Source organism: Dicentrarchus labrax, unplaced genomic scaffold, assembly GCF_905237075.1.
Source record: "Dicentrarchus labrax unplaced genomic scaffold, dlabrax2021, whole genome shotgun sequence".
Taxonomy (NCBI): domain Eukaryota; kingdom Metazoa; phylum Chordata; class Actinopteri; family Moronidae; genus Dicentrarchus; species Dicentrarchus labrax.
Genome location: NW_026136705.1, coordinates 30,768,266 through 30,794,541, shown reverse-complemented (window position 1 = coordinate 30,794,541; position 26,276 = coordinate 30,768,266). Strand labels below are relative to the sequence as shown.

Genomic DNA, 26,276 nt, shown 5'->3' with positions numbered 1-26,276 from the left:
TGTGTTATTTGGCCAACAGTGTTTATAACAAATCCAACTGCTTGTGACAGTTGATCCTTCTTTTATAGGCTGTTAGTGTCCTTCTCTATGCAAAGTGAACTTCCTCACAGTCTGCTATAAAGACTTGATATCATGCTGTCAGTTGCAGCAGAAGAAGAGAAGCTCCCATCAGATCACCTTCAATACCAACCATGTTCTCTGTAGCTCTGCTGCTGCTGCTGGCTGCTGGATCCTGTGAGTCTCACTGAGGCAGAGACACTGACAGTATGATCACAGCACACTGACTGTTCACTGTTATCACACTGATTCAATATTCAACATGTTTTCCTCCACAGGTGTAAAGTGTGAACAGTTGACACAGCCAGCCTCTGTGACTGTGCAGCCAGGTCAACGTCTGACCATCACCTGTCAGGTCTCTTATTCTCTGGGCAGCTATCGCACAGCTTGGATCAGACAGCCTGCAGGGAAAGGACTGGAGTGGATTGGAATTGCAGGTGATGGATGGAGCACATATTACAAAGATTCACTGAAGAACAAGTTCAGTATCACCATAGACTCTTCCAGCAAAATAGTGACTCTAAACGGACAGAATGTGCAGCCTGAAGACTCTGCTGTGTATTACTGTGCCAGAGAGACACAATAACACAAACAATCAGTAGACCTGAACAAAAACCCAGGCCCGGCCCTAACCAATTTGGCGCCCTAGGCAAGATTTTAGGTGGTGCCCTCCTTGCTTCGCAGTAAATTCCATGGCCAGTTATATACATACATATACTCAAGCAAGAAGAATAGAATAGAATAGAACTGTCACTGTACATATGTACGATGAGATTAAAGAGAAAGAAACTGAACAGCTTTGTCTTTGACATTTTCTTTTATTTTTAGAGAAACAAGTTGCTCAATCAAAACAGTTAACAAGAAAATTATGAATTACAAAATAAATAATACAAGAAATGTAATACAACTAGCCTACACAAAGTATAAAATTTAACTACCTACAAAATAAAAACTGTAAACAAGTGATAGCGAACCTTTATTCCTGATGCTGCATCACTGGGTTCTTCTGAGGTGGAGGTGACAGGAGGATCACTTGATGCTGTTGAAGCGGCAATGACTTTAGAGGACTGCTGTATACCATCACGCACCAGGGTGAGTTTTAACAACCACAAACCCTGGTTCACAGCCAAACTCAGACAGTTATGGTTGCAGAAAGAGCAAGCGTTTGTGCTTTCCCACCTGAAAGCCATAACGGACCCACTCCTGGACCCCCTGCAGTTTGCCTACAGAGCCAACAGGCCTGTAGATGACGCGGTTAACATCGCAGTAAAACATGGCCCTGCACTTCACCCTCCATCATCTGGACTCCCCAGGAACCTACGCCAGGATCCTGTTTGTGGACTTCAGCTCTGCGTTTAACACCATCATCCCTGCTCTGCTACAGGACAAGATCAAGATCTCCCAGCTCACTGTGCCTGACTCCACCTGCAGGTGGATCACAGACTTCCTGTCTGACAGGAAACAACACGTGAAGCTGGGGAAAAATGTCTCTGACTCCCAGACCATCAGCACCGGATCCCCTCAGGGCTGCGTTCTTTCTCCTCTGCTCTTCTCCCTGTATACTAACAGCTGCACCTCCAGTCACCAGTCCGTCACTCCTGAAGTTCGCGGATGACACCTCCCCCATTGGGCTCATCTCTGGTGGAGATGAGTCCGCCTACAGATGGGAGATTGACCATCTAAATGCTCTAAAAACAGTGGAGATGGTTGTGGACTTTAGAAAGAACCCAGCCCCACCCGCCCCCATCATCCTGTGTGACTCCTTCCGCTTCCTGGGTACCATCATCACCCAGGACCTGAACATCAGCTCCCTCACCAAGAAAGCCCAGCAGAGGATGTACTTCCTGCGGCAGCTGGGGAAATTCAACCTGCCAAAGACGATGATGGTGCACTTCTACACTGCCATCATCAGGTCCATCCTCACCTCATCCATCACCATCTGGTACGCTGCTGCCACTGCCTAGGACAAGGGCAGACTCAGCGCATCATTTGTTCCGCATCATTCGCGATCAGCTGCAACCTGCCATCCCTCCAAGACCTGTACGTCTCTAGGACCCTGAGGCGTGCAGGCAAGATTGTGGCTGACCCCTCCCACCCTGGCAGGAAGCTACGGTCCATTTCTTCCGTTTCTTTCCGTCTGCAGCTGGCCTCATTAACAAGGCCCGGACCCCCCACTGTCACTGACTCTCATACCCACACCATATATATGCATTACATTAATGCACATTTATCTATATTTTTAAAAACGTACTTTATTATTGTGTGATTTTTGTGTGACTTGCATATTTTTGTGTGATTTATATTATTTATCTTTTTATTTTTTTGTGTGAATGTATATTTTAAGCACCATTGCACCAAGACAAATTCCTCGTATGTGTAAAAACCTACCTGGCAATAAATCTGATTCTGATTCTGTAGGTGGCCCAGGATTTGCAGGAGGTGGATTTAGATATTTCAACAGCGCATCTGAAGAGAGAAGAGGAGTAAGTGACACCGTTGGGTGTTACAGTTTAATAATGAAATGATTCCAAGAAAAAATTAATAATAACAATGAAAAACCTAAGAGATGCATTACTTTCACTGTACTGTACATGAATGATATACAGTGCAATTGTTTCTGATATGCAGATTAGATTAGATTTAATCTAATTGTCATTACAGTGAAATGCTGATTGGAAGCAGTAAACTGCAGTATAATATAACATATGGGAATGTATTCATATTAATGATGTGCACTTTAACATGGATGTAAAGTTTAACACTATAAACACACTTTAGACACTACTGAACTGTAACACAACAAACAACAAGGCTTACAACTCTAATATATAAAGGTGTGTGAAAGGAATAGCATTTGACTGACTGTTACAAGCAGAGCAAACGTTAGCTGACCAATAATAAATACAAATAAAAATGTAGACAAATGTAAACGCCTGCTGAATAGATCTAATGTTTACAAATGTCCCTGAGCAATATAAGGTGGGAGTATTACTTTTTTCCATAACAGCTGTTAGGCCCCTCCATAACATGAACTGATGTTAAAACGAGCAAACGCTATTTATTGATTAACAAACCGTGTTAGGCTAAAGGTTACTATCGTTCTGCAACAGACAAATCATTTCATCTCATTATCTTTACTCTACCTCTGTCTTTGTCGTGTTTTTCCTCCTCTTCTTTTCTTTTCTCCTTCCCTCGTTTTGACATTGTTAATGGTTTCTGGGGTGACTTCAGAAAACTCAACCATCTCTCAGAGAGCAGGTAGAGGAGGAGGTCTTATTATTGTTTAATAGGCTTTGCTATGCAGTTAAATTAATGTGGGCTTATTTTTTTCATACTAAGAAATAATAGCACCAACTAGTTTTAGTATAAAAATATTGAAAGTCAAACCTTTTCTTTTTTTAATTCCCCCATTGTGGCGCCCCTAGATGGATGGCGCCTTTAGCATTTGCCTATACTGCCTATGCCACAGCCGGCACTGCAAAGACCCCTCAGTGCCGGAACACTTGTAACATGAAGCCACCAGAGGAGGAGCCCTCAGACCACTAATGATTTCAACACCAGTTCACTGTTACAGTGAAGAAAGAAACAGACATAATAAGAATTGAAAAATGAAAAGGAATAAAAGACGGTTCATCATAATATAGAATAATAATATCAAACATACAATGGTTGCATTTTACAAAACGTGTTTTTTTCTGGTCTGTCTCAGAAATATAAATTATGGAATTTCTTTGTATTGACTGAAAAACATGGGTATTCATGGCATCCATGTACCGAGGAGTGTTGAATGTAGAATGTTATTCCTGTATTTAATGCTTAATTAATATTCTCAAATGTATACTTCACTATTATTGCTACTCAGGTTTTTGTTTTCCTGAAATCTTGAAAATGTTTGACTTATGAACACTTGAAAGAAATGTTTTTTGTGAGAAAATCACTATTGTAACATAACGAATAAGATTTGTTAGGGTGTTATTTGACAATCATTTACATTAAAATGTTATTAAAAATACTCACTCTAGGTGAATCGTAAACTATTCGAGGTCTTCCCATGATGCAGACTGTGGTCTATAATGTGGTCTTTAATAAGGGTCAACCAACTTAAATAATGTGTTTGTCAACCTGTTGCACAAATTATACTGAAACATGCAAGAGGGACTCTTGGAGGAATGACTAATGTACAGTAAACATTCATTCTGCAGTTTCACCAAACATCAACTGAGATCCAAGTCAAATCCAGTTCCACACTGTGAGGAGGAGTCAGTGCAAAACTCAGATGTCTTCCACCTCTACTTATCTGACTGCAGAGAGGATGACAGAGAACAGTGGACACACAGTTTAACATGATGGACTATAGGACAGGACTGCTGCTGTTAACTATCTGCTGGGCAGGTGAACATCTTCAATGATGTTGATTTGACATATTTTCATTTTTTTACAACCAAGATGGTTGGTTTGTTTCTGGGGAACTTTTTATTTTCCTGCACTATGTAGTTTGTAGAATTATGAGACATTTTACAGCTAGTGATGACAGAGATGTGGTGCGCTCCTCTCTCCAGCGCTCTCTCGTGGACTCGTCCTCCAGCAGTACTCAGGCTGCGTGTTATTAGTTGGGGGAGTGGCTTTGGAGGGAGGCCTGGAGAGAGAGAGGATGGGTTTTTTCAGTTGGATACTTTCAAATTCCAGTCTCCAACAATACCTACCTGTGCTTTAATAATACAATGTGCATCATGGACTGAAAGACCCCAACTATCTCATAGGATTGTGGGTTTGCCTTCAGTTAAGTTGAAATTATTTTCAATATCTTTTTATAAATACAGAATGATACAGGAAGATGGATACACATGCTGAACTTCATAAAGTTCAAGGAATACATTGGATTGTACTAAAAAACACTTCATGTTGAAAATCACATCTGATATCTGTGCTAAACCCTAATCAACAACTATCAATACTAATCATCCATAAATCCTTTTTCTACAGCTTATTTTAACTGTTGAGTGTATCCCAGCATGTACTAGCAGAGAGGCAGGGACAGGTTTACAGAGTATGGCAGAGCTTCAAACACAACCATCTTTCTGTATTTTAAGGATTCACAAGTTACATTATGTTCAAATGGAAAATAGTTGCAGTCCCTCCTTTAGAGGTGTAGAGGGCAGTCAAGGACCGACTGTGTTCTTAATGCTGAGCACAGTAATGTTAATGTTAATGATAATATGTTACATACATGAATAATAATGTTATATGCTATAATGTTTTCATCCAAATGTGATGGCTTCCTTACCCTGTCAGAACATATGCAATTTAGGTAAAATGGCTATTCCAACTTTTCCATGTGTTATATGTGTGAATGTGTGTGTCTCTAAACATGTTTCAGCCTTGTTCAGTGTGCACTAAGAAAAGCTGGTTTGGATAATGGATATGATTCAAATTGTATGTTGCTTATACTGTCTGTATGTTACATACTGTATGCTCAGAATCTGGCACCAAATGTTGGATGCAGTCAGTTCCATTTATGGTCTGTGTCAATTGAAATCACATAAGAAGCAAACATTAGGCAAACACTCCTCTAATGAATATCTTTATACAACCAACAAAAAGTATTCCCTCAGTAAGTAGATCAGATCCCTTCAGTCAATAAATATCACTGTTATCCTTTTTATTTTTTCAACACCATGAGGAGGAGTCAGTGCAAATTTGGATCTCTTCCATCTTTATTATTTAGCTCACTGCAAACTGGAGACACAGCAAACCATCATCCAGACACACAACACATTTTCACTATGACTTTAACAGCATGTATACTGTTTCTGATGGTATCACTGATTTCTGGTGAATACACAATTCTGCCCTCTTCTTTTTCTGTGTCAAGGTTTCTGTTTGGCTGTATTCTGATCAAACTGCTGTTCTCCCCAGGTGTTTGCAGTCAGACTCTGACCGAGTCAAACTGACCTGTACATATGCAGGAATATCAGATAGTAGCGCTGAAATCAGCTGGATCAGACAAGCTGAAGGAAAAGGACTGGAGTGGGTTGCCTTCATTTCTGCTCCGAGTGGAAGCACTAAAGCTTATTCCACATCAGTCCAGAATCGCTTCACCATCTCCAGAGACAACAACGTGGACCAGGTGTATCTGCAGATGAACAGCCTGACAACTGAAGACTCTGCTGTTTATTATTGTGCTCGACAGCCACAGTGACACAGGAAGCCACAGAGCTGTACAGAAACCACTACAGACAGTCACTGATAGAAAATAAAACCACTTTGTACAAGTTGTTTTAAAAATAACCCCTAATTCAGAGTCATTGATCAATCTCCCCATTAATTCTTTAAATTTTTTATTAATGTCATTAATTATATCATATTTGTCATTGTTTCTTTCAATCTGTTTTTTTCAGGGTTTTTCAAGTTCCTTGACAAGTTTACATTTTTTTCACTTACAAAATACTGTTGTTGATGTTGTTTAAACAAAAGCTTTTTTAAAACTAATTTAAAAGATTTTAATGCCAGTTTTATTGTACATTAAAGTCCAAAGGTGCATTAAAAAATAGAAAATTAAAAGGAATAGAAAAAAAACTAAAAACACTGATCAACTGATTGAAAAACAAAGGTACTGGCCTGGTCTCTCGAGACAACACAGTGTTTACAACTAGTTGAGTTTTGTTCTTTCGATGACCAAATCAGCTACCTAAATGTATATATTATGTGATTGAATTTTCTCCTCCCTGTGAGGAGGAGTCAATGCAAAACTCAGATGTCTTCCACCTCTACTTATCTGACTGCAGAGAGGATGACAGAGAACAGTGGACACACAGTTTAACATGATGGACTATAGGACAGGACTGCTGCTGTTAACTATCTGCTGGGCAGGTGAACATCTTCACTGATCTTTAGTTGACATATTTTTTATTTTTGCTGCCAATGTAACACTCGACATGAATATCTTCTTGCTTTAACAGGTGTTGATGGTCAGACTCTGACAGAATCTGAACCAGTGGTTAAAAGGCCTGGAGAATCTCACACACTGACCTGCACATATTCGGGGTTTAGTAGCCATATTCATAATGCTTGGATCAGACAGGCTGCTGGAAAAGGACTGGAGTGGATTGCTGCTATCTATAGTGATAGTAGTGGCAAATACTACTCTCAGTCAGTTCAAGGCCGGTTTACCATCTCCAGAGACAACAGCAGACAGCAGGTGTATCTGCAGATGAACAGTCTGAAGACTGAAGATTCTGCTGTTTATTATTGTGCTCGAGACTCACAGTGACTGGAGTTGGTTGAGCAGCTGTACAAAATCCTTCAGTACTCGTCTTTACCACAATAAGCTCTCATGATAAATGTCCTCACTTCAACTAAGAAAATGATACAATACAGTTCCTTTGTGAGAACCACTTATATTTGAATAGAAAAATAATTAGAACAGACATATACATGTAGAAATAATATTACTGAATATATTTTGGAATATTTTGCATATTCCACGGAACTTCATTAAAATTACTCCTCAACAGCTGAACAACAGCCCAATACTGCGAACAATACATATTTTTTATAGTATATATGAAATTATATGTTTTATTATATTTTCCATGTAGATTTTTTTCAGTATTTCACATTCCATATATTTTGAACAATATATGAATATTTGTCCCTGCATTATAAAACCATTTCCTGAAAAGTACTATCGTAAAACATGTTTTTTGTGCTCTTGTATGTTGAAGCTTGGAGAATAAAGTTTTTTTTTTTGTGTACACAAACAACAACAAAAAACCTCCAAATGTATCATTCAAATACAAAAACACCAACTCATCATTTTCTATTTTAAGATAATCTGTCTGCCATGTTCCCTTTTAAACCTGTAGAGGGAGCTCTATGCAAACTCTTCCCTCATTACAAACATCATCAACAACTCCAGTGGCTGATGGCTCCAAGTTTCTCTGTATGTCTTCAAACATCTGCTGATTTTAATAAATATATATTCCATTATCCATGATTTATGTTCAAAAGCAATAATTATCAATATAATTGTTGCAGTTATACAACTGACATGTTTTAATATTGAAATGTAGCCAATACAATACATTTAGGCATTAATCATTAATACAGTTAACAGTTATTTCATTTCTATCACTGTAAATGTAAAGTCTGATTTTCAAAATGTTACAGTTGAGTGTGTAATAAAGTTAAAATATCATATGTAAAGCAGAGGTGATTTCCAGGCATGTTTTCACTCTGCAGATATAATAACAGTCAACAGACTCTTCTATTGGCTCCAGTTAGACCAACATTGATGCTTCATATGTTTGATTCTATGCAAACTCAGTGACCTTCCTTGTTACTCAGCTATAAAAACTTCCCATCAGGCTGTCAGTGGAGTTCACAGCACGTCAGTAAGACTCAGTCAGTAGACTCTTCCTGTAAAACAGTGACTCTAAACGGACAGAATGTGCAGCCTGAAGACTCTGCTGTGTATTACTGTGCCAGAGAGACACAATAACACAAACCATCAGTAGACCTGAACACTTGTAACATGAAGCCACCAGAGGAGGAGCCCTCAGACCACTAATGATTTCAACACCAGTTCACTGTTACAGTAAAGAGAGAAAGAGGCATAATAAGATTTGAAAAGGTAAATGAATATAAGATGGTTCATTAAAATATTGAATAATAATATCAAACACACAGTGGAGGCATTTTACAAAACATGTTTTTTTCCTTCTGTCTCAAAAATATTAATTATGGAATTTCTTTGTATTGACTGAAAAACATGAGTATTCATGGCATCCTTGTACTGAAGAGTTACATGTTATTCATGTATTTAATGCTTAATTAATATTCTCAAATGTATTCTTCACTATTATTGCTACTCAATTTTTTGTTCTCCTGAAATCTTGAAAATGGTATGACTTATGAACTATTGTAACATAATGAAGAACATTTGTTAGGGTGTTATTTGACATTCATTTACATTAAAATGTAAAATGTTAAAAAAATACTCACTTTAGGTGTATGGTAAAATTGATAAACTATTGTCGAGGTCTTCACATTTCATTAGCATTAGCAGTTAGCTATGGCTTCTCCCTCTCCCTCTCCTCTGTCCTGCTCAATGTGTCAGATGTTCAGTTATTCCTCTGCCTCCTTTAGTGATAATGGTACCTGTATTAAATGTAGTTTATTTACTGCGCTGGAGGCGAGGCTTAGTGAGTTAGAGGAACCGTACCGCACCACTCAGATATCTTTAGCCGCTATAGTTAGCCAGCCCCCGGTAGCCGGTGCGGTCTGACCGAAGGTAGCTTCTGTTAGATCTGTAGATCCTCCGGTAGTTCCCGAGCAGCCGGGAAGACAGGGAGGCTGGGTGACTGAGCGAAGGAAGACTAAAACGGCGAAGCCCACAGGTCACCACCAACCCCTTCACGTTTCCAATACATTTTCCCCACTCAGCGATACACCCGCTGAGGAACCAACTCTGGTTATTGGCAGCTCCTTAGTTAAATGTATCCCTGGGGCCAGAGCGGGCGACATTGAATCAAATTTAAAACTGCTGGCTAAAGATAAACGTAAATACAGAAAGATTGTTATCCACGTCGGCGGTAATGACACCCGTTTACGCCAATCGGAGGTCACAAAGATTAATGTGGAGTCGGTGTGTAATTATGCTAAGACAATGTCGGACTCCGTAGTTTTCTCTGGACCCCTCCCCAATGTGACCAGTGATGACATGTATAGCCGCATGTCGTCATTCCACCGCTGGCTGTCGAGGTGGTGTCCAGCAAACGATGTGGGCTTCATTGATAACTGGAAGCCTTTTTGGGGAAAACCTGGTCTGATTAGGAGAGACGGCATCCATCCCACTTTGGATGGAGCGGCTCTCTTATCTAGAAATATGGCGAAGTTTATCTCTAAAACCTGACAGTCCAGAGTTAGGACCAGGAAGCAGAGCTGCTGTCTTACACACTTCTGTGTCACCCACCCAAAACCCCATAGAGACTGTCTGTCCCCCGACCACCTAAATTATTTAAAGAAATAAAAACAAGAGGAGTTAAACATAAAAATCTAATAAAAATTAAAACCAACTCCTCAGTAGCACAAAATAAGAGAATGAAATGTGGGCTGTTAAATATCAGGTCTCTGTCCTCTAAAGCTGTTTTAGTGAATGAATTAATATCAGATTATGATATTGATTTACTTTGTCTTACTGAGACCTGGTTGTCCCACAAGGAGTATGTTAGCCTAAATGAATCCACCCCCCCCAGTCATATTAATACTCACATTCCTCGAGGCACTGGCCGAGGAGGTGGAGTAGCAGCCATATATGATTTGAGCGTTTTAATGGACCCTAAACCAAAAACTAAATTATAATTCATTTGAAAGCCTTGTTCTTAGTCTTTCTCACCCAAACTGGAAAACATTGCAGCCAGTTCTATTTGTTATATTGTACCGCGCTCCTGGACCGTACTCTGATTTTATATCTGAATTTTCAGAGTTTTTATCAAGTTTAGTCCTTAAATCAGATAAAGTAATTATTGTAGGTGATTTTAATATTCATGTGGATGTTGACAATGACAGCCTTAGTAATGCATTTATATCATTAATAGACTCAATTGGCTTCTGGCAGAGTGTAAATAAACCAACTCATTGTTTTAATCACACTCTTGACCTTGTTCTATCATATGGCATTGATATTGAACATTTAATAGTCTTCCCACATAATCCTTTCCTATCTGACCATTATTTAATAACTTTTGAATTCATGTTGTTAGATTATAAGCCATTAGGCAAAACTTCCTACAGCAGATGTCTATCTGACAGTGCTGTAGCTAAATTTAAGGAGGAGATTCCTTCAGCGTTTAATTCAATGCCATGTCTGAATTTAACAGAATCCTATAACGACTTTAGTTCCTCTGAAATTGATAATCTTGTCGATAGTGCTACAGGCTCACTACGATCAACATTAGACTCTATCGCTCCTATAAAAAGGAAATTATTAAAACATAGGAGACTTGCACCTTGGTATAACCACCAAACCCGCCAGTTAAAACAAATAGCTAGGAAATCTGAAAGGAAATGGCGCTCTTCCAAATTATCAGAATATCGCTCAAATTGGCAAGATAATCTTAAAACTTATAGAAAGGCCCTCCGTAATGCCAGAGGAGCCTATTACTCAGCACTAGTAGAAGAAAATAAGAATAACCCTAGGTTCCTCTTCAGCACTGTAGCCAGGCTGACAGAGAGCCACAGCTCTATTGAGCCACATATCCCCATAACATTAAGTAGCAATGACTTCATGAGCTTCTTCTATAATAAAATTATTACTATTAGAGAAAAAAATAATCACCAACTGCCATCAACAGTTATCAGTGGCTCTCCAAGTTCAGGGACTTCTGTCAATGTAAACTTAGATATATATTTAGACTGTTTTTCTGCTATCGATCTTCATCAGTTAACTTCAATAATTTCTTCATCGAAGCCATCAACCTGTCTATTAGACCCGATCCCAACTAGGCTGCTTAAAGAAGTTGTTCCCTTAATTGGCACTTCTTTACTGGATATGATTAATCTTTCTTTATTATCAGGATATGTACCCCAGTCCTTTAAAGTAGCTGTAATTAAACCCCTTCTTAAAAAGTCCACTCTTGACCCAGGGGTTTTAGCCAACTATAGACCAATTTCTAACCTCCCCTTCCTCTCTAAGATTCCGGAGAAAGTAGTCGCCAAACAGGTGAGTGACTTTCTACATAACAATAGTTTATTTGAGGATTTTCAGTCAGGATTTAGAGTTCATCATAGCACAGAGACAGCTCTGGTTAAAGTTAATAATGACCTTCTGACTGCTTCTGACAATGGACTTGTCTCTGTACTTGTATTATTAGATCTTAGTGCTGCATTTGACACCATTGACCATAATATTCTTTTACAGAGACTTGAGCATCAAATTGGCATTAAAGGAACCGCACTAAGCTGGTTTAAGTCATATTTATCAGATCGCTCGCAGTTTGTACATGTTAACGATGAATCTTCAATAAATACTACAGTTAGTCATGGAGTTCCACAAGGTTCTGTACTTGGACCAATACTATTTACTTTATATATGCTCCCTTTAGGCAACATTATTAGGAATCACTCCATTAACTTTCACTGTTATGCAGATGATATGCAGTTATATCTATCAATCAAGCCCAATGAAATTAATCAATTATCTAAATTACAAACATGTCTTAAGGACATAAAATCCTGGATGACCTGCAATTTTCTGATGTTAAACTCAGAAAAAAACGAAATTCTTGTTCTTGGCCCCAAAACCTTAGAGACTCACTGTCTAAAGATATAGTTACTCTAGATGGCATTAACTTGGCCTCTAGCACCACTGTCAGGAATCTTGGAGTTATCTTTGATCAGGATTTGTCATTTAACTCCCACATAAAGCAGACCTCTAGGACTGCCTTCTTTCATTTACGTAATATTAGAAAAATTAGACACATACTATCACAGACAGATGCAGAAAAAATAATCCATGCATTTGTTACTTCAAGGCTGGATTACTGCAACTCTTTATTATCAGGTTGCCCCAATAAGTCCATTAAAATGCTCCAATTAATTCAGAACGCTGCAGCACGAGTACTGACAGGAACTAGAAAAAGACATCACATCTCTCCTGTACTAGCTTCTCTGCATTGGCTCCCTGTAAAATGTAGAATAGAATTTAAAATCCTCCTCCTCACCTATAAAGCTCTTCATGGTCAGGCCCCTTCATATCTTAAAGAGCTCATAGTACCCTATTACCCCTCTAGAACACTACGTTCTCTGAATGCTGGGCTACTTGTGGTTCCTATAGTCTCTAAAAGTAGAACAGGAGCCAGAGCCTTCAGTTACCAAGCTCCTCTCCTGTGGAACCAGCTTCCATTTGTGGTTTGGGAGGCAGACACCCTCACCACATTCAAGAGTAGGCTTAAGACATTCCTCTTTGATAAAGCTTATAGTTAGGGCTGGATTAGGTGAGTCCTGAACCATCCCTTAGTTATGCTGCTATAGGCCTAGACTATCGGGGGATTTCCCATGGTGCACTGAGCTCCTCCCTTCCTCTCTCTTTCTGCACTCATTCATGTCCCATTAATGCATGTTTCTAACTTCACTTCTTCCCCGGAGTTCTTGTGCTTTCTCGTCTCGCAGGTTCTTGTCGATCCTGGTGGAGCCTCCTGCCATGGTCCTGCTACATTGCCATCGCCAATACTGTTGTTGCTGTGCACCTGTCTGTCTCTCTCTCTCTCTCTCTCTCTCTCTCTCTCTCTCTCTCTCTCTCTCTCTCACCCCAACTGGTCGAGACAGACGACCACCCACCTAGAGCCGGAGGTGGTACTGTTGGGTCTCTGTAATTAATGTTTTAAAGAGTTCGGTCTAGACCTGCTCTATTTGAAAAGTGTCCTGAGATAACTTCTGTTATGAATTGGCGCTATACAAATAAAATTGAATTAAAATTGAATTGAATTCACATGATGCAGACTGTGGTCTATAATGTGGTCTTTAATAAGGGTCAACCAACTTAAATAATGTGTTTGTCAACCTGTTGCACAAATTATACTGAAACATGCAAGAGGGACTCTTGGAGGAATGACTAATGTACAGTAAACATTCATTCTGCAGTTTCACCAAACATCAACTGAGATCCAAGTCAAATCCAGTTCCACACTGTGAGGAGGTGTCAATGCAAAACTCAGATGTCTTCCACCTCTACTTATCTGACTGCAGAGAGGATGACAGAGAACAGTGGACACTGTTCTCTGGACAGGACTGCTGCTGTTAACTATCTGCTGGGCAGGTGAAGGTCATATCTGATCTTTATTTCATTTTTTTTTTTTTTTTTTGTGCTGCCACTTTAACACATGACATGAATATCTTTCTTGGCTTGACAGGTGTTGATGGTCAGACTCTGACAGAATCTGAACCAGTGGTTAAAATGCCTGGAGAATCTCACAGATTGACCTGTGCAGCCTCTGGATTCACATTCAGCAGCTATCATATGAACTGGGTCAGACAGGCTCCTGGAAAAGGACTGGAGTGGATTGCCTGGGTTGAAAGAGATAATGACAGGAAATACTACTCTCAGTCAGTTCAAGGCCGGTTTACCATCTCCAGAGACAACAGCAGACAGCAGGTGTATCTGCAGATGAACAGTCTGAAGACTGAAGATTCTGCTGTTTATTATTGTGCTCGAGATTCACAGTGACACAGGAAGGAGCAACGTCATACAAAAACCTCCTGTACTAGTACTTTTTTCTGAAACTGAAAGATTATTATTAACCACCAACATAAATCATAAAAAATAAAATGTTTTAATGATCAGTTCCTCACAAAACAGCCAAGGGCAGCACAACAATCGATTGAAATCATTGTCCAAAAATTAATCAAATAAATATTACATGTACACATTTCAGGCATATTAACCGTCATTTCGAACATATCAGGAGTACTGACTGGGGTCCCTGGGAGCCAATAATAAACTACTCTAAGAGACAGCCAGAAAAATGTTAACTTTCTTTTGAAAACATTAGTTATGCAGTTAATGTCATCTGAAAAGAAACAGATAATTATTATTTTGGGAAAGCTACAGTTAACTGGCATATTGGGTATTACTAAAGTGATACTTTAAATCAGAACCCATGGCACAAATTAAGTTTATTAAAAATAACATCAAATAACATAAATACATACAATGAATAATAGAAAGTCAATAAATAAAAATTGATTGACAAAATCATGAAAAATTGGAATGATAGAATAAAGCTTGTTATATGACAACAATTTTACCTCTTGGATCAGTGGGATTTAAGGTTAATGTTTATATGATTTGGTTAAGTCACAATTATGAGAGTGTAATAATGTTGCAGTTCCCATTATAAAAACACTAGATGGCAGTCAGTGTCAAGTTTCTCTCTCCTCTGTCACTATCCAAGAATAAACTTCTTTTTAAAAGACTCTCATATCTGCTTATCTCACTGATCTCAACTGACTGACACTCAAACCCTGGACTGAATTAGAGTTTTATACTCACACCCTTTGTGAGCTCGCTTCACCACAACACTGATAGAACATTTGAAGTGCTGGATCAACAGTGACTGCAGCTTCATGTGTTCATTTAGTTTGGAGGTCACACTGAAGTGAAGACACTGAGAAAAGGAGAAAGACTGAACAACATCTTTATTGTTGGTGTTTCTGTCTGTTTTTAACTCACTCTCTCTCTTATTCCAGCACTCCTCCTTCTCTCACAGATTTAGTCTTTATGTATCAACACTGTAACTCCAAAATGTCTGACTGTTAAAATGCAAATTCACACACTGATACACAATCCCCACCCATTCTGCCTGCACAATATATATCCTTCATAATAACCTTTGCAGTTGCAGACTCAGCCAAGTTCCCACCATGACAGCTGTACAAAGTCTCTTCCTCTTGGCTCTCATTTCAGGTGAGTGAAGTCGGTATGCAGCTGAGGAGAAAATGAGCTTTGGATGTCTGCTGGCCCCCCCCTCATCTAAACTCTGTGTCTCTTTCAGTTGCTCAGGGTCAGTCCCTCACCTCCTCAGAGGCAGTGGTCAGCAGAGCTGGAGAACCAGTCACTCTGTCCTGTAAAGTGGAAGGACTCACTCTGGCTTGGCTGCACTGGATTCGTCAGAAACCAGGGAAAGGACTGGAATGGATCAGACGCATTGATAGCGGAACTGGCACAATATTTGCCCAAAGTCTCCAAGGCCAGTTTTCCATCACCAAAGACACCTCCAAAAACCTTGTGTCCTTAGAGGTGAGGAGTCTGAAACAAGAAGACTCTGCAGTTTATTATTGTGCACGAGAGCCACAGTGACACACCAGACTGCAACGCTGCACAAACACTGAACAACACTGATCCCTGTGTGAGAAGCACTGAAGCATGTCAGCCCTTTGACAACAGTTTACCACTGAATGACTGATTATCACTGAAATATATTTATTAAATAAAAAACAGTTTGCCACTGAATGATGGCCAATCACCAATGAAACATATTTCATCATAAAAAAAATATTTGTCAGTGTTTATCATGACTCACAGCAATGTCTGCTTTTATAATCAGACAACCTCCCTGTAATTAGCATTAATTAAAGTACAAAACTTAAAAGGCACAGTATCATTAACACACTGACACAACCTACATCAACTTCATGAGACTTATATAAATCCAAATATGAGTGACAGGGTACATATTTGTTTTTTTCATGATATTATGAAGGATGTTGTTCAAATCATTATTTAACACTACATTGCCAATGTCATATTCAATACAAATCATAACTTACTTTTTGTTAAATTTAGTTTGTAAAGAGAAAGAAGCTGAAAAACATTAGATCAGAAAATAAAATAAAATCACAGTTTTCACCTGGTTGAATGCTTTAAACTATCAGTATAAACCTTTCTCTACATATATTGCATATATATAATACATATTTCTCTTCTGTGATATATCTATAGTATTATAGTTGATTATTGTTCCTGCGATGACCACATCAGCTATCTAAATTTATATATTATGTGACTGAATTTTCTCCTCGCTGTGAGGAGGAGTCAATGCAAAACTCAGATGTCTTCCACCTCTACTTATCTGACTGCAGAGAGGATGACAGAGAACAGTGGACACACAGTTTAAGTTTTAATGATGGACTATAGGACAGGACTGCTGCTGTTAACTATCTGCTGGGCAGGTGAACATCTTCACTGATGTTGATTTGACATATTTTTATGTGTGCTGCCAACGTAACATATGACATGCATCTTTCTTGGTTTGACAGGTATTGATGGTCAGACTCTGACAGAATCTGAACCAGTGGTTAAAAGGCCTGGAGAATCTCACAGATTGACCTGTACAGCCTCTGGATTCACATTCAGCAGCTACTGGATGGCCTGGGTCAGACAGGCTCCTGGAAAAGGACTGGAGTCGGTTGCTGGTATTTATGACAGTAGCAACATCTACTACTCTCAGTCAGTTCAAGGCCGGTTTACCATCTCCAGAGACAACAGCAGACAGCAGGTGTATCTGCAGATGAACAGTCTGAAGACTGAAGATTCTGCTGTTTATTATTGTGCTCGAGACTCACAGTGACACAGGAAGGACCAACGGCATACAAAAACCTCCAGTACTTATCTTTACTGGGCTTTTACTTTTGTTGTTGTTGTTTTGAAAACTGAAAGATTATTATTACCACCAAAATAAATCATTAAAAACATAAAATGTTTTAATGATCAGTTCCTCACAAAACAGCCAAGGGCAGCACAATAATCTGAAAAATGTATCAAATAAATACTATATTTACACATGTCAGGCATATTAACCCTCATCTGGACATATCAGGAGTACTGACTGGGGTCCATGGGGAGCCAAGAATAAACTACTACAAGAGAGAGCCATAAAAATGTTAACTTTCTTTTTAAAACATATAGTTGTGCCGTAAATGTCATCTGAAAAGAAACAGAAAATTATTATTTGTGGATTAAGTTTCTCTCTCCTCTGTCACTATAAGGAGACTCTCATATCTGCTTATCTCACTGATCTCAACTGACTGACACTCAAACCCTGGACTGAACTAGAGTTTTATACTCACACCCTTTGTGAGCTCGCTTCACCACAACACTAATAGAACATTTGAAGTGCTGGATCAGCAGTGACTGCAGCTTCATGTGTTCATTTATAGTTGTAGATCACCATTTCAAAGATGTTTCAAAATAAAGACTGAAGGAGCTGCTGTTTATTCTTGTGTTTGTTGAAAGTTGAATGAGTAAGTGATACTGCAATAAGACAAACATTTACTTCCTAAGTTCTTGAAGGAAAATGTCTTACTTCCACATGTTTCCTCTCTCAGCAGTAATCCACTTCACTGAGATGAGGATCAGTTTTGAAATAAAAGTGTATGAGACAACATATTCTTACTCTCTGTCTCTCAAAAATGGAAATGTGAAAACTGACAAACACACAGAAAAAGGAGAAAGACTGAAAAACATCTTTAATGGTGGTGTCTCTGTTTTAAACTCATTCTCTCGTCACAGTCAAACACTTTCTCACAGATTTAGTCTTTATGTATCAACACTGTATCTACACAATCATTGAAGTCAATATAAAGTTTTCTCTGCTGTTGCAGAGATACTCAGCGTATGAAAATATATCTGTCACATGTTTCCTTTTTAAACCTGTAGAGGAAGGTCTATGCAAACTCTTCCTCTCTTATAAACACTCCATCAGCAAGAACACTGGGACAGATTTATATATTTACTGAAACACTCAGATCAGAGAGCACTGAACTACAGTGTTTATCTCAGAATGGAAAATACAATGATCTGGAGTTTATTATTTATCGTTACTATTCAGGGTGAGAGAATCAGTTCAGCTTTACATCTTTTCTAAATGTCTAACTGGTGATTAACAGATTCATTGGATAATGATCACAATTTGTTTTCTTACAGGAGTTTGGAGTGAGATCAAACTTGACCAGACTCCCTCTGAGGTGAAAATACCTGGAGAGACAGTGAAGATGTCATGTATCATATCTGGTTATAGCATGACAAGCGGCTATTTTGACTGGATTCGACAGAGGCCAGGGAAAGCTCTGGAGTGGATCGGTGACATGAATTCAGGTTCAAACTCTCCTACCTATTCCAGCTCCTTTCAAAGTCGTTTCATCATGACTGAAGATGTGTCCAGCAGCACTCAGTACCTCGAGGTCAACAGCCTGACAGCAGAAGATTCTGCTGTTTACTTCTGTGCTCGAAGAGACACAGTGACTGAAGACAGTGGAGCAGCTGCACAAAAATCTCCAGACAACAAACAGCAGTGTGATCTTCTTGATATCTTGGTTTTCTCCCCACCACCTGCAAAAGCACTTTCATATATCCACATTATATTTCTATATAGTACTGTAATATCATGAATAAATAATTATTTTGATGATGTTAAATCATTCACAATAACAGAATCCCTTCAAAGGGTTATTCATACTAAATGACCTATGTCACATTCACAAGTACAAAACATAAATTTTGTGAATTTAATTTGAAAAGACTTACATCCTCATGCGCTGCCCAATATGCTTAAAGGGAATACTGAGAAGCCTTAATCCCAAGATGAATTATACGTTTTGTAATTTCACACATACATTGTTTGTAAGTGTGATAGATTTCTGAATTCAACTTTTTAAGCTCCATCAAAAGAAATGTGGGAAATATGTTTGTGGTTTTCATATAGAGATATTTTACAGCAAAACACGTCTGGACATTTGGACTGAACATTGATTCTCCAGTTTAACCAAACAAACTAAAAGCCAAGTCCAACCCTGTTCTCTCCTCCCTGTGAGGAGGAGTTAATGCAAAACTCAGATGTCTTCCACCTCTACTTATCTGACTGCAGAGAGGATGACAGAGAACAGTGGACACACAGTTTAACATGATGGACTATAGGACAGGATTGCTGCTGTTAACTATCTGCTGGGCAGGTGAACATCTTCACTGATCTTTAGTTGAAGTTGTTTTCAAAATGCTTCTAACTTAAAGCAACTGACCACTTTTGTTTTTGTCTTGACAGGTGTTGATGGTCAGACTCTGACAGAATCTGAACCAGTGGTTAAAAGGCCTGGAGAATCTCACAGATTGACCTGTACAACCTCTGGATTCACATTCAGCAGCTACTATATGAACTGGGTCAGACAGGCTGCTGGAAAAGGACTGGAGTGGATTGCTTATATCAGCAGTGGCAGTTGCAACATCTACTACTCTCAGTCAGTTCAAGGCCGGTTTACCATCTCCAGAGACAACAGCAGACAGCAGGTGTATCTGCAGATGAACAGTCTGAAGACTGAAGATTCTGCTGTTTATTATTGTGCTCGAGACTCACAGTGACACAGGAAGGAGCAACGCTGTACAAACATTTACAGTACTTATCCTCACTGGACTGATTATGAGAAATATTTCTGTTTATGATCTTTTGTTGTTGTTTTAAAAATGTAGAAAGATCATCAACAACAATAACCATTTAAACCCATTAAATTCTGTAACATTCACTTCCTCACAAAACAGCCAGACAGCACAGCAGTCTTTCTCAGAGACAGTTTCTGGTTTTACTTATTGAAAAATGACTTAAAAAACAAAACTTTTTCAAAATTTGAAAACAATTAAATTTAAACAAGTATTAAATTCTGATTTGCCTGAATGAAATTTATTTGACTGATGTCACAATTCCTACATTATTTCTCAAGTGCAACAAACTAAAGGCCAAACTCTGCCCTCATTGTGAGGACGAGTTTGTCTTCTACCTTTAATAATCTGACTGCAGACAGTGACAAAGCTTTTAGTTTTTACTGCAACTTTTGTTTTACACAAGGTAACAGAGTTTATATGTCTGAGTGGACAATTTATTTCTAGTGACTGAAAAAAGTTCCCAGCAGTTTTCTTAACTTTGATTCTTACTGAGGTTTTCATTCCCCTGATATCCTTTAAGTGCTATGACTTATGAACACTTTGTGAAGAAATCAGCAGTATAACATAATGAACAACGTTTGTTAAGGTGTCATATTTCTGTCAAAATGTAACTAAAATTATTTAGTAACTGAGACCCAAGTCAAATCCAGCTCAAACAGCTCACTTCATATTTAAAGTGTGTTTTAATCATTTGAAAACATGATAAACATACTGTAAACATGTCTTATAGAAAGCAACATTATTGGTGATTGTTCCTTTTGTTTCCATGGGTGCACATCATCATTGTTACATTAATGTATATGTTCTGTATCATGATTAATGCTCATATTCACATTAAGATTAGTAATAATGATCCTTATCATTGTTTGCAATTATACAAAAAAATACAAAATGTTTTAATATTGACTTGTTTGGATTTAGACAGTCATAGTTTACAGTCAGAGCAAAGTTAAAGTTGTTTCAGTTCTGTAAATGCAGAGGACATTTTCAAATATATCATATGTAAAGCAGTGGTGATTTCCAGGCATGTTTTCTCTCTGCAGATATAATAACATTCAACAGACTCTTCTATTGGCTCCAGTTAGACCAACATTGATGCTTCATATGTTTGATTCTATGCAAACTCAGTGACCTTCCTTGTTACTCAGCTATAAAAACTTCCCATCAGGCTGTCAGTGGAGTTCACAGCACGTCAGTTTCAACATAAACCATGTTCTCTGTAGCTCTGCTGCTGCTGTTGGCAGCTGGATGTGAGTCTCTCTGGATTTGTCAAAGTCAACAGTTCTTCTTTTGCAGTATAACTTGATCATTTGTTACAAAACATTTTCTTTTTTAACAGGTGTGAACTGTGAACAGTTGACACAGCCAGCCTCTGTGACTGTGCAGCCAGGTCAACGTCTGACCATCACCTGTCAGGTCTCTTATTCTGTTAGCAGCTACTACACAGCTTGGATCAGACAGCCTGCAGGGAAAGGGCTGGAGTGGATTGGAATGAGAGTTGGATCCACCACATATTACAAAGATTCACTGAAGAACAAGTTCAGTATCGACTTAGACTCTTCCAGTAACACAGTGACTCTAAACGGACAGAATGTGCAGCCTGAAGACTCTGCTGTGTATTACTGTGCTAGAGAGACACAATAACACAAACCATCAGTAGACCTGAACAAAAACCCCTCAGTGCCTGAACACTTGTAACATGAAGCCACCAGAGGAGGAGCCCTCAGACCACAGTTACAGTGAAGACAGAAACAGACATGATAAGAATTGAAAAAGTGAAAGGAATAACACACAGTTAATTATTACATAGATAAATAATATCAAATATACAGTGGAGGTATTTTGCAAAACATGTCCTCTCAGTCTTTCTCAAAAATATGAATTAGTTTAGTTACATGTTATTCCTTTATTTAATGCTTAATTAATATTCTCAATGTATTCTAACTATTATTGATACCCAGGTTTTGTCAACCTGTTGCACAAATTATACTGAAACATGCAAGAGGGACTCTTGGAGGAATGACTAATGTACAGTAAACATTAATTTTGCAGTTTCACCAAACATCAACTGAGATCCAAGTCAAATCCAATTCCACACTGTGAGGAGGAGTCAATGCAAAACTCAGATGTCTTCCACCTCTACTTATCTGACTGCAGAGAGGATGACAGAGAACAGTGGACACACAGTTTAACATGATGGACTATAGGACAGGACTGCTGCTGTTAACTATCTGCTGGGCAGGTGAACATCTTCACTGATCTTGATTTGACATATTTTCATTTTTACTAACAATGTAACAAATAACATGCATCTTTCTTGGTTTGACAGGTGTTGATGGTCAGACTCTGACAGAATCTGAACCAGTGGTTAAAAGGCCTGGAGAATCTCACAGATTGACCTGTACAGCCTCTGGATTCACATTCAGCAGCTACTGGATGCACTGGGTCAGACAGGCTCCTGGAAAAGGACTGGAGTGGATTGCTTATATCAGCAGTGGCAGTGGTAGCATCTACTACTCTCAGTCAGTTCAAGGCCGGTTTACCATCTCCAGAGACAACAGCAGACAGCAGCTGTATCTGCAGATGAACAGTCTGAAGACTGAAGATTCTGCTGTTTATTATTGTGCTCGAGACTCACAGTGACTGGAGTTGGTTGAGCAGCTGTACAAAATCCTACAGTACTCATCTGTCAGGCTGGTAGAGTCTGTGCATTAAGTATTTATAGTATATGTATTATACATTCATTTTATTTTGAATTTGACATGATTTAATTTTTTAATACATTGTTTTATATGCTACATTACATTTTATTTTTAGATGTATTTTAGTGAATAAATTAATAATTGTCCCTGAATTAAAGTCCAGAAAACTGTTCCTCATATTTTATTACGAAATATTAAAAACATAAAAAACACAATAAAAGTCACTTGTTGATAAAAGGGCCAAAACAGCACAATCTGGTTGCAGCAATTAAATTATTGCAAATACTAAACATTTATATAAATTAAGACATGTGGATATAAACTCCATAATATAAGATAATATGAGAGTGAAAAATAATGTTGAGTTTCTGGTATAAAACCACTGGACGACAGTCAGTGTCAAGTTTCTCTCTCTTCTGTTTCTAAAAGGAGACCCTGCACTGTCTCACCTGATTAATGTCCTCAGGTTAAAACATTATAAAACACACCACACAATGCTACATTTACTGACTTATGACTGGATTTAAATCCACAATTCATGACCAATTGACAGTTTGATACAATAAAACAAGAAATACACTGTAGTTATTTAGGGATGAAAGGTAGCTACATATCTCCATAATGTTACGACCCGGCTCGTGGGGAAAAGGGAAGCAACATGAACCAGAATGTTTTTGGTAAAATTGCAAGTTATTTATTTGCATGGTTCACAAGAAAAACGGGAAAAGGGCTATTGGATGCTGCTTAACTCAAAGAAACAAATATAACTCAAAGAGGTCTCTGCAAAATGAGAGATAGCCACTGACTACTTCAAAATCAAATTAAACAAAACTCTGACCGGTCATCAATAATCAAAATACAAAATAAGCAGCACCCTCTAAAACCTAGTGTGTCTAACATAAAATCAATCTACAGGTGTCCGGTGTGTGTCAGTTACCCCCACCTAGATCCTTGCCCAGTTTCCTTTTCCACAGTTCACAGATTAAGGCAACACAAGAGACACTAGGATCTTATACTTGTAAACTAAGGCTCCTACAGAAGTTAACACATTTACAACAGTAGAGCACAGTACACACAGCCGAGTTGATCAAGGGCAAAATCACAACTGTCCGTTCAACAGGTAGGCAGCTATTTGAATAGAGGAAGGCGGTAGATGATTGGAGGGATTACCAGACGCCGCACCAGTCAGATCACCGGCTGGAACCAGGAAGTAGGCAGGTCTCGCGCCAGCCAATCCTCGGCAAGGGGACACAGCTGCACAACACAGATACACATACCCAGGGAGGTGGCCATAACAATAATCACAAATAAACTTGTGCCTGTCATATGTTACAAATTGTTTAGTTTTTGTTACATTTTTATTTTATTTGGAAATAATAATATTATAACAAACCAAGAACAAAAAATCCAAATAAACCACACTGCATGCTATTTGATTTGACTTATTTCTGACACAGTCACACACAGATAAAGGTAAAATGTTGTAATAATGGCAAAAATGAACTACAGTAGTTTTCATCTAATCTAAAGACTATTATTATTGTGTATTTTGTCACACAGGTTTCAGTTCCTGAGCAGCTGTTTTCCCCTCAGGGCTCCAATTTTCTCTGTATGTCTTCAAATATCTGCAAACACTGAAACCATTAAAAGTCTTTAATGCAAACCAGCATCACATTGCAGTTTTCATACAATTTGCATGATCCTGGCTGCTGTCAATTTATTTCTGTTTGCAGTAAATACAGTAAGTAATTACAGTAAGTGAATAAGTTAATGAATAAAGAAATACTGCAATTACAAAAAAAGTTGTGCTCAAGTTAATCATGAACGTGATAAAGGAGGTTTACTGATGTTCTCAGGAAAACCGCTCACATCACATATAAAGTTTGAATCAACTGAAAACATGTAAACAGACTGTAAACATGGCTTATCGAAAGCAACGTTCTTGGTGGTTGCGAAGTCAACAGTTCAGTCAGGACCACTTTTGTCAAAAGAACTTCTATTTCCAAAGCAGAATGTTACATTTGGTGGTATGGCTCTGTTCTGGGACCTCCCTGCCCTTCCATGTGCATACATGGAAAAGTTTAAGACAAGGAGAGTGGCAGCAGAGACCCCCCAGGGTACAGAACAGAGCAAGCATCAATGCAATCAGAAAATGACATTGATTATTTAGATACAACATAAGAGAAGGAGCTGGGGTGGAGGTGGGTTGCAAAACAGCTTGCAGAGAAAGCAGCAAAGATATGCAGGCTAAAGCAGCTTCAATTAGGAGCCCTGAATTATATTTGCCAATTGGATGCTTGAGGGAATCATCTGAGCTGTCAGCTGACTGTGTGTTTACAACAACTGAGCTTTAAATACTCGTCTTCTGACAATAGCCTTTGTAAAATACAAAAAAGATCATCATCAAAATCAAAGCTGCAAGACGAAGTGAGTCAGGAGTCTTTACACAACTTCATGGAGATGTTAATTCTTCAAACTGGAGTCAATAGTGAATCAATAGTCTATAGTGTGTTTGTCAGAGATGAAGAAAAGAGAAGAAGTTCCACCTTCTGTCTGTGTGAGATGAGGACAAATGCCTGAACATTTCATCCTAATTTTAAAATATTTAAATACACATTAGTCAGCTGATTTACTGTCATCAGGATGTAAATGAGCCTCATTGTGTGTTGCTCATAAGGAAGTGAAGTGTGTGTGTGTGTCAGTGAGAGGACAGAAGAGCTCACAACAGTTCAGCTTCAACATCAACATGTTCTCTGTAGCTCTGATACTGCTGCTGGCAGCTGGATCCTGTGAGGAGCTTTCAGTGGATTCACACTAATAAACACATTAGAAACACTGAATAGTCAGATGAATGATGGAGATAATGTTGATTTCTGTTTCCACAGGTGTGAACAGTATTGATCTCATCCAGTCAGACTCAATGGTTGTGCAGCCTGGACAGTCCTTCACCATCACCTGTCAGGTCTCTGGTTATTCTTTGACTGATAACAGCTATGCAACAGGTTGGATCAGACAGTGTGAAGGAAAATCAATGGATTGGATTTCCCATCAGTGAGGTGGAGGTACCCTTCGTGAAAATTATGCTCTGAAAAACAAGTTCAGTTACAGCAGAGACACTTCTGAGACTCTAACAGGACAGAATGTGCAGCCTGAGGACACAGCTGTGTATTACTGTGTACGTCGGCCTACAGTGATACAAACCACCAACAGACCTGCACAAATACCCAGCAACTATGTGACTCAACTACACACACTCATTGTTAAAGTATAAATCAGTATTTGTGGCCAGTTACTCTCTGAGGGAGAAGTTGTTGAGTTTTTTAAATTTATTTCATCATTCTGCTGATTACAGCCATGACTTTCTGAAGCAATGTGTTCCTAATGACTTTATATCAATGTTTTATGTCTGTTTTTTTAAGTTGTGTTTTTTTTTTTAAATACTGTGCAGACCCCAATCAAAATCACCCACTGCAGTTTTAATAGATGGAAATCTTTATTGAGTTCTGTTTGAGTTCATTTGTGCCATGGGT

General features: G+C 38.6%; 1 long non-coding RNA gene and 2 gene segments (V, D, J or C); all 3 read left to right on the top strand.

Moving 5' to 3' along the window:
- The first annotated feature begins 89 nt into the window (after nucleotides 1–89).
- Nucleotides 90–21,703, top strand: LOC127363890 (Ig heavy chain V region 5A-like). The segment is given in 3 exon segments: nucleotides 90–234; nucleotides 336–412; nucleotides 21,461–21,703. Coding segments are annotated over 3 exon segments (348 nt in total).
- On the top strand, nucleotides 13,587–17,178 carry LOC127363899 (uncharacterized). The gene is made up of 3 exons (XR_007884948.1): nucleotides 13,587–13,753; nucleotides 16,646–16,785; nucleotides 16,873–17,178. It is a non-coding gene; the product is annotated as an uncharacterized LOC127363899 (long non-coding RNA).
- Nucleotides 15,459–15,938, top strand: LOC127363893 (immunoglobulin heavy variable 3-74-like). The segment is given in 2 exon segments: nucleotides 15,459–15,520; nucleotides 15,609–15,938. Coding segments are annotated over 2 exon segments (348 nt in total).
- Nucleotides 21,704–26,276: the final 4,573 nt, after the last annotated feature.